The 9,533-nt window shown below is 36.9% G+C and overlaps 1 protein-coding gene across 7 annotated transcripts in view; it reads right to left on the bottom strand.

The window, feature by feature from the left end:
- Positions 1–734: 734 nt before the first annotated feature.
- LOC105033322 (pentatricopeptide repeat-containing protein At4g04790, mitochondrial) overlaps positions 735–9,533 on the bottom strand; it is a 99,747-nt gene continuing 90,948 nt past the window's right edge. For 6 of the 7 annotated variants that reach the window (XR_012141558.1, XM_010908066.4, XM_073257984.1 and 3 more), the window contains 2 exons: positions 4,509–4,726; positions 735–1,538 (listed from right to left, as the gene is read on the bottom strand). Coding sequence is in view for 5 of the 7 variants with exons in the window: in XM_010908066.4 (XP_010906368.1) it covers positions 1,385–1,538; positions 4,509–4,726 (372 nt within the window). In the remaining 2 variants the exon portion in view is untranslated. The remainder of the gene's footprint in view (positions 1,539–4,508; positions 4,727–9,533) is intronic. The other variant, XR_003798893.2, reaches the window with a different exon arrangement.

The following is a 9,533-nucleotide window of genomic DNA, read 5'->3' as shown; positions in this document are numbered from 1 at the left end:
AAGAGGGCAAGACTTAAAATATCAAAAGAACATCTCAACCAAACTGCCTGCATATGAAGAATGCGATAGAGACCGCAAATTGCATATTAAGCGCCTGTTTGGCATAATTGTGGTTTTTGGGCTTTCATTTCTCCACAAATACCGCATGACATTTTGCACAGGATTTTTCTACTACCAAAAGCTCTAAAGCTTTTACAAACAATCTCAAAACACAGAAATACTTGATCATACATGTTCAGTCTACTTCATTTTTCATCCTAGGTTTTGTGAAAACAGGAAAAGCAAAAGCAATACTAAAAGAACCCTAACTTAATCTGGGATTAAATGTTTCATCTGTTCAGAAATCAGAGTGAACCTGTCGAGGAATACAAGGCATAAAATATTTAAAGATTTGTTAGCTTAGATGAATGCTAGTGAGGATGCAAATTGCACCATTAAATTTGACAACACATAACCTCTTGTGCCCAAACAAGAGCTGCGGATCAGCAACTGACATGATATGGTCTTACTGATTTCTTGAGGGATACATGTCAGCCAATGCGGGACAGAGACACTTGTTAGGACTTTTGCATCAGCTAATATCTATATGTCATTTACAGTGATCCAAACATATCTATGTTTCCAATAAGAAGAATATGAAAATAGCCTCCTCTTTTGCAAAAGATATGTTTTGTTTATTGGGAAAAAAAAAATGAAGCCACGTTTACAATTGGCATAGGAAAAAAACAGTGCAGTGAGTTAACTGAGAGAGAGAAAAAAACTCTCCAAGAGATGTACTTCATAAAGCAACAAAGATTCCTTACATGCAAACATGCAGACAAATTCACGAATTTCTTCCAAAGAAAACCCAGTAGCATGTCATTGGCAGATGCTTGTGCCTTAAATACAGACATTGTCATGCTGCAACAAGAAAATAAATCTTATCATCAAGAAACAACACAGAATGAGCAGTAGCAAAGGATTAACTTATGGGGTGAAGCTGGTCCTCATTGCTTGGTACAAAATGAGCAAGGTACTGTAAAGAGCATCTTCATGGGTCAAGTTCCTTATTTTTGGCTTGTCTTGCAAATCTGTCTTATAACTTGATTCTTTGAGACAGATTAGCAATGGACTTGTCAGTTGCATCTTGGCTTAAGCAAATTCTTTTCTTTGAGACAGTAAAGAGCATCTTAACAAACTTTTAGGCATTCGTCCATTTTGGCAGACTAGGTCATTCCAGAGCTGTAAGCCATGGTTCAGACTATTAGAATGGTTTAAGTTATGAGGTATAAGAGATTCATAGAAGGAAAGACTTTCCTCTTTTCGATCAGAATAAATATGTCTTCTAACCTGAGCCTTCATAGCCCGCCATGTTCTATATGAAAAACAACATCTGATAGGATACTTAATTCCTATCCTCGTTCTCCGAAATAGTCCTCCTATATTTCATTTTACAAGACTTGATAATAGAACGAACATGAGGATCCTCTTCCTCTATTTCTTTCAGCATCTTTTTTGCAGCTTTGCACTCTCCTGATGCCAGAAGGGCTTGATACATCCTGTACATGTGTTAAAAGATCATAACTTGTGTTTGAGAGAGACCAATAGCATCTATTATGAGATAATCCAATAGTACATATTACATGATCAAAACTATGAGAACTGGAGATATTATATTTTGTTATTTGAGGGGATTCACGTATACATGGACCTTCAAAGTAGTAATATATAATAGAATTTTTAAATGCACAAACTCAAGTTTTAAGATTGACGGAGAGAACATCTCCCAACTTCAAATACAAGTTTGATAACTGGAAAAAATATACGTTGTGAAACAATTTTTCTTGCTTTTCAAATTATTTTTGAATGTGGTGTAGAACTGCTATCTTCTGAAACATGTCTTGGCATTCAAAAGAGGTTATATTGCATCAAAAAATCCAAACCACCAATGGCAATAGACATGCAATCAAACACCTGACGGAGGAGTATGGCACGGCTAATTCTCCTACCAGAGTTAGCCAATGTGAATAATCACATTCGAACTGATCCATGGTTTAAACAAGTTGACAACCAGTTGTGAGAAGTCTCTGGGACTTCACCAGCCTATACTAGCGTATTGCCTAGTTTGTGTTCCTACCACCTCACTGGACACGACACACAATATCCACATGCATAACTCTAGCATCAGATGTTGTTAAAAGAGAACCTGAGGTTTATTTCATTTTCTTTGACTGATATAGCCTGGTCTCTTTGTAAGACCATAATGACCCTCAGGCAAATGACAATATTCGTATACTCTATATGTAACTCTTGCAGATATAGTTAAAAAGGGGAACCCATACTAAGTTTTATCTTGATACTTCTTTTCATACAATAGTTATTCAGTTTCTTATTCATTTGCTCACATATTTAATTCAGCCAGTATGCTTGGATTGGCTTTAAGTTGCACCAGCCAGTTTTACAGTTCTATATTAGCATGGTACCATGTTCTGGCCATTACTAGCAAAATGCCTAATATGATATGTAGGTGTAACAGCAGTTTACCTTAGGGGATGTGTAGCTGTTAAAATTACAAAAAATAGCTCAAACAGTTCACAACAACCACTTTACAACATTAATACATCAAATCAGGGTAATATGTAATTCAAATAATGTTGTCACGCAGCCATCTTTTTCTTTCTTTCTTTCTTTCTTTCTTTTTTTGTTTAACAACCATGTATATGTGGCCTCCTAGTTTTAAGTCATTTATGTTTCCATGAATCTATGAAGATTTATCACATAGTTCACCCTTATAAGGATAATCTGACCAAGTTCTTGAATCATTAGGAAACTTAACAAAAATCCATTGACAGTGGTAGCCTTCATGAATGCATTGAGGCACGTATAGCCTTTAAATTTGGTATTTCTGAATTATTCATTTGCTACAGGCGATTAGATACCTCATACTTGGGCTTTGCAATAAAAACAAAATTATCACTGGAAAAATGTCTAAATTCTAGAACTATTCTACCATTTATTCAAGGTTTTCAGTGCTAAGTTGGGCAAATTTATTTCTTGAGATTTATCCCCATTACTTGGAATCTGCATGCTCCAAAAGATCCAAGTCATCCATTTAAGGAAATTATCTTGAAAAACAAGGCATACATCATCGGCTTAATCATTTAGTATGGATTTTGACAAAGTTTTCCCAAAACTAGATTGTCAATTATAGCATCCAGTAATGAAGTGATGCAACAACTCGTTAAAAAATTTTACTTACCAAATATGAAATCCAAATTAGCAAACAATGATTTATTTCTTTACAAATTCAGGATTAAAATCAGAGAAGATTTAAAGATTCGGTACTTCAAAATTTGAAATCTCCTTTGCCACACAATATCAACAACCCTTAGCCTTACCAATTTGATGCTTCCTAAATATCAGAAATAATTAACCTATGAGATTAAGGAAAGAAAATAAACCATTCTAGTTGAAGTACAGTATCATTAGAACCACTCCCTCATATGTCTAATGCTTAAAATACAATATCCTAATACACCCTTCTTTTCAAATACCTAAAACTATAATACACGATTGCTTTAGTATTCAATCATGAGTTTCCTTTTCATTAACAACGAAAAACCCATGGCCATCTCGACTCCCATGAAAAGGTACACACATTTACAGAAACAAGAGAACAAACAGAACTAATTTTGATTTTTAAATGTTTTAATTGAAAATATAGGGAAGCTTCTAAAATGTTGAACAACTTAAAAGTATAAGCTGATTGGTTTTCAGTCCATGGAACTTCATATCAAGGTGTAGATAACTCAATCAGAATGCAGTTACAGAGTGCTCATTCGTGAAGTGGGAATCTTTTTGTTGGTCCTTAGGAGTAAGTTATGGTTCTCTAGAATATTTAGTCAGTTTCCATCTCGAACTTTATTGCCATAGGCCATAAGATACCAACCTGTGTGTCTGAATACAGATCAGAAAGTATAGGGGGTTGCATAAAACAGAGGGAGCCAAAAGACTACATGTAACTGCTGATACACCATTATGCTTTGCAATATGAAACCATGACATAGGACCCTTTAAGTATTCCTCCATTACCCAGAGCAAACATAGCTGCTCTCTATACAACAGTATTCTGTTGTCCCAATACAAAGAAACGTGAAAAAAACACAAAAGAAAGCAACGTAATTCTGAGCATCAACATCTAACTTCTCAAGTAGTCAATTTCAAGCAAAGTAATTCACCATCAGAAAGCCAACCAATCAAGTTGAAAAATCACAAACAGGTCAAATCCAACAAATATTCCTTAAACAGTGTTATCTGTCATACAATAGGATTTCAAATGCAAAATAGAACTGATTATGGGTTTTCATAATAGAAAGAAAGTCCAACTTTATTATATATTTTAAACATTTATATGATATTCACCTCTTGATCAAGAGGTTCTAAATAAACCTGAGTATTTCAGAATGCATTGCAAATTTCTAAAAGACAAAATGATAAGCATTACTGGCCTTAACAAGCTAATTACATACCTCAAGAAGGTCAAAACGTTGTAAGGCAGGCCAGCATTGCTATACTCGGACCAAATGAACCATGCATGTTGTGAATCTTTTACTTTTGCGCAGGTACTAAGAAGAAAATCAAGACTTGTTCGAGAAGGATGAAGATCAAGCTCTTCTTTAACAGCTCGGAGTAATTCCAAACCAATATTTAAATTTGTGGATTCTGTCTCCCATATTTGGCTAAATATCTGTTCCATCATTGAAGCAAGAATAAATAAAGTAGACATACAAGCACGATTCTCTCTAGAACACCAAATGAAAACCTGATATCATAGATTTTCATGTTCTGATTCCAATATTGATTATGCTAAAAAAATCAACTTATAAGCAGTCATTTGTGGAGGCATCATATTGACGGTTGACTAGAACACTATAACATCAAGTATATTGCATGACCAATACAGACGACAGAAAGAATCCAAATAACTGCAAAACTGGTTGCAATAAGATGTGTTGTTTGTCTTTTAGCATCTTCTCATCCCTTAGAAAACTGAGGAGCATCTATCAGAATTGGTACTATCACCAACCTGTTGTGGGAATGGAAATATGGGCATTAATGATTAAATCTTAAAACAGGTCTGAGTTTTAAGTGCATTAAAAATCAATGTGATTAAATAAAAGGCTGCACCATAAATGAGCCAGGGGGAAGGATGAGTATTGTTCTGTTCTGCTGGAAAAAATACGTGGAGATCCACAGATCTTTAATAATAATAGTGAAGATAAAACCAAAAATCATAATTGTCACTTTTTGATTTCTCATGAATGGCCTTGACCTTATAGATCTAAGCCAATAATGACTCAAAACCTTAAGGTTGCGTTTGGTAGCTGGCAACTGGCAATCTATCCAGATTGCCGGCAATTTAACATGGGCCCACCACATTACTGCGTTTGGTATGTTTTTTAAGTGGCAATCAGGATTGCCTTGACAATCCAGATTACCTCCTAACCTCTTAGGAGGTAATCTGAATTACCTTGGGGAGAAATAGCTATCCAGATTACCACATATTTGGTAATCTTGCAATATTTTTTTTGGACAAAAATACTCTCAAAAAATCCCATGGTCTTCTTCATTACAATGGGCAGTGGAAAAAGGGGGGCCAAAACTGGCGCCCTCTACAAATCCAGCCGGCGACAGCCAGAAACCAGTTGATCAGTGGGCCGCCGTCGTAGCCCTCACCGAGCGGCTGCGGGGCAGCGGGAGTGGCCGGCCGTTCAAAAATAAAAGGAGCACGGCGATGTAGCCCTCACCGAGGGGCTACGGGGGCAGCGTGAGCGGCCGACGGGCGGTGCGGGTGGCCAGGGGGCAGCGCAGGGGGCTATGGGGGGTGGGATGCGGGGGACCGACGGCGCAGGTGAGGGCGGCGGCACTGGTGGGTGAAGGCGGTGATGGAGGCGACTGTAGAGGGTGTAGAGGGTGCAGGTTCGCCGGGGGGCTAGAGGACGGTGCAAGGGTGGCACGAACGGTCGAGGGGCCGGGGGCGGTGCTAGAGACGCAACTGCCGGGGGGCCCGGGGTGGAGCAGCCGAGGGTTGGGGAGGGTTGTGGCATGTGGGGGAAAGAGAAGAAAAACAATAAAAAAATATTAATATAATATAATATATATTATATATAATATAATATAATATATATTATATATTATAATATAATATATATTATATATTATAATATATAATATATTTTTGTTCTTTTATTTTGAAAAATTAAAAATTTTATGCATGGGGTGTAATTTTTAATAAATTTGATTTAAGGATATTTTGAAAATTTGATATTACATTACCAGTAATCTGATTGTCATACCAAACATGTCAATCAAGATTCTCAATAATTTTACTGCAACATTACCTACGTGTACCAAACACAGTAATCAACGTTACTGACAATCTATCCAGATTGCGGATAATCCAGATTACCGGATAATCCAGATTAAAATTGCCTGGCAATGCACCAAACTCAACCTAAGAAATTTAGAATTATACCAAGCTATTAATGTTACTAATTTACTTCCAAAGATAAGCTAAACTTATAATTAGAAACAGCAGAAAAAGACAATCAAATACCTAAACCCATTATGGAACATGGAAGACATCACACCTTGGTTTAGAAAGACTTGTCTGGTGAGCCTCTAAGACAACTAGAAAACATATCTCATCCAGGCACAGGAGACTGTATGTATTCTAAAATTATATCTGAACCCAGTTGCCCCTTTGTTCTTCCATATCTGTGTTTTCTATCCCTCCATCTTCTTCATCTCCACAAATTACTTAACAATATACCTGATCTCTCTTGTTTATACTTTCAAGTGGATTGCACATGCCAAGTTCTAGAAAGACAGCTAACATATAGGTTCGATTCCCAAGTCACAGCACCTAAAAGTTTGTGGTTGAAATAAAATAAGAAAAATAAATTAACTTGAACCTAATAACTACTCTAAATATGATCACATAAGTTTGCTTTCCTTCCAAGAATCTCACCCCAAGACTGTCTTAATGAACTTAGCTTCCAGCTACTTCAGGGAATTGCCTCTTTTTGATTGCAAAAACTAATATTGCAAAATCTTGTGAGTTGCAATCAAATCATCAAAGGACAACCCCAATGCACTTGGAATAATTGACTAGAAAGGACAGCAATCCTCCAATGGAGGAGACTGAACACCATTCCGTTGAAGCAAATGGGTCATGAAACCTGTATTCAGTCACAGCCATCAACTGTGTTAACAACCTGATCTTGCAGGGGGTGTTGCTCTTGAAAACTTTGAACTCCTCAATGATTTGATTACTTCTTCCATGATGAAATCCTCCATATATGAAATGTTTGGTTAAAAGTTCAACTGATGGACCACTGATCTTACAATTCAGACCATTAACAGATGGATCTTTCACTAATTGATCTAATTTATTGAAATTATGCTTCCACCATCTTCAAAATGACTAAAATTTATCAAACTTCATAGTAAACACTCACTTCTCCAATTTAAAGATAGAACAGCCAAAATAACTAATGGCTTATTGATCACAATCTTGTTGAAGCTTTTGATCATATTCTGCATTTGCCAATCCAACTCTTATAGTAGCAGGAAACTTCTAGCTGGGGTGCCGCATTCACTTTGGAATCTCTCCCAAAACACATCCCTCCATCATCTTACAATATATTTCTCTATGCTTTTTTTTTTCTTTTTTTTTTTTGAGAACTGGTTCTCCATATCTGCACCCAAATCTGCTGCAGCTTCAGGTGAAGGAGCAACAACTTTTAGCTTTCAAGTCACCTTAGCAAGAGTTGATCATGATGATCAGATGTCAAAAAGGATTAGATTTAATTTTGTGAATACATATAAGAAAGTGATTTTGTGTTTGAATCCAAATCGAATGCAAGGGTGAACCCTGAAGCCTTCAAACATATACTACCAAGTAACATGGAGATATACCATGATTAAATGGAAAAAGAGCATGATAGAGATATTTCATTGAATTCTGTCAGTTCTCAAGGATGAGAAATACAACTTTGAACCTGATACAAATAGATTGATCTGAGCCATTTATATAGCAAATTCAAGCTCTAATTTTTGAACTAAAACATGGGCTAAGTAGAAAATCATTTTATATTCCTAATCTCGCCAAGAAACATTTGGGCAATCATAACTCAGTTCCTTGTGAGATTATGACCCATTCATGCAGATACCAAATTTTTACCCTGGAATGTCAAGGTTGTGAAGAGACTTGAATTGATAAAGCAAAGATGATCTAAACAATAATATAGTTAATTGAAGTCTAAACATTTTGATTACTACTCTATCTCATGGACTGCAGGACCGACCTGAACCAGGTGGTTTGGCCCATACCAAACCAGACTAAAGCTAACCCAGGACAGTTTTCAGCCGCTCAGGTTGGTTCAACCTTGATTTATCAAAGCCCTCATCTGTCTGCCTCTGTTCAGCTTCAAAAGCCCTCCCAAGATTTGCCAGTTCCCTCATTAGCTTGCGAGGGTTTCATGCTCATCTCGCCCTCCCTGACCACTATCACCACTCCTAAGTCTCCACCTCTCTCTCCCTCCCTCCCTTCTCCTTCCTCTCAGTTAGGGTGTCCCCCCCCCAACCAACATTCTAGCATGCCCCTCCCTTCCTCCCTCCATGCTTCTCTCTCTCTCTCCATCTCTCCGTATACCTCTCCCTATTTTTGGTATGCCCCGAATAGTACAGTACAAACTACAAACCCATACCATACTAAACCAATCACCAGCCCATACAACCTCCGCTACCAGGTCGGTGAAGCTTGCTTTCTCTCTCAATCAACAACCATGATAACCATCATTAGATATTTTGTTTTCTGCTGCAAGATTACTTTAACCCAGAATATGTAAACTAACTATTTGCTTGATTTGTTTTAACACCTCAAATGCATACAATGCTTATGGATATCCATTTCTATCAGCACTTTCTTGAGGTTCATTGACAAAAATTTTAGTGCACGTTGTTCTTGATAAGGCACTTCTTTGCTTATCCTTGCTATTGGTTTACCATTAAACATTGTTCAGCATGCTCTATAATTAATTGTCTTAGAAAGTTTGCCTTATTGATCACTTGGTGATGCAGGAGTGTTATTACCTAAGTTTGAAGAGGATTGATAGCACAGGCATTTTTTTTTCAATTTTATTGTAGTTTGTAGGTTTGTTCTTAGGCTCCATTTGTGGTAGCATTCTGATCTCTATACCAAGTAGGATTAATATCTGAGTTCTGTTTGATGTATAGTTTGGGAAGGTATTCATTTCAGATCACTAAGACTATGAAACAGGTCATCCATTATGGGTTGAGGGTAATCCAAATCTTGCACTTTTTTGAAGGTTTTGCTTTTTCTGAATTTTAGGAAGGTCTTAATTTGAGCAGCAAGTTAGGAACGGGCAGTCTACAATAGAGGATGTACAAATCTTTAGTTTATACACACTGGATGAAGAAGTTAATGACATCATTTGTTTTTTTCCCCTTTATTCTCTTGTGGTGTCATT

This window comes from Elaeis guineensis, chromosome 5, assembly GCF_000442705.2.
Source record: "Elaeis guineensis isolate ETL-2024a chromosome 5, EG11, whole genome shotgun sequence".
NCBI classification, from domain to species: domain Eukaryota; kingdom Viridiplantae; phylum Streptophyta; class Magnoliopsida; order Arecales; family Arecaceae; genus Elaeis; species Elaeis guineensis.
The sequence above is the reverse complement of the archived record's forward strand: the minus strand, read 5'-3'. Positions and strand labels throughout refer to the sequence as shown.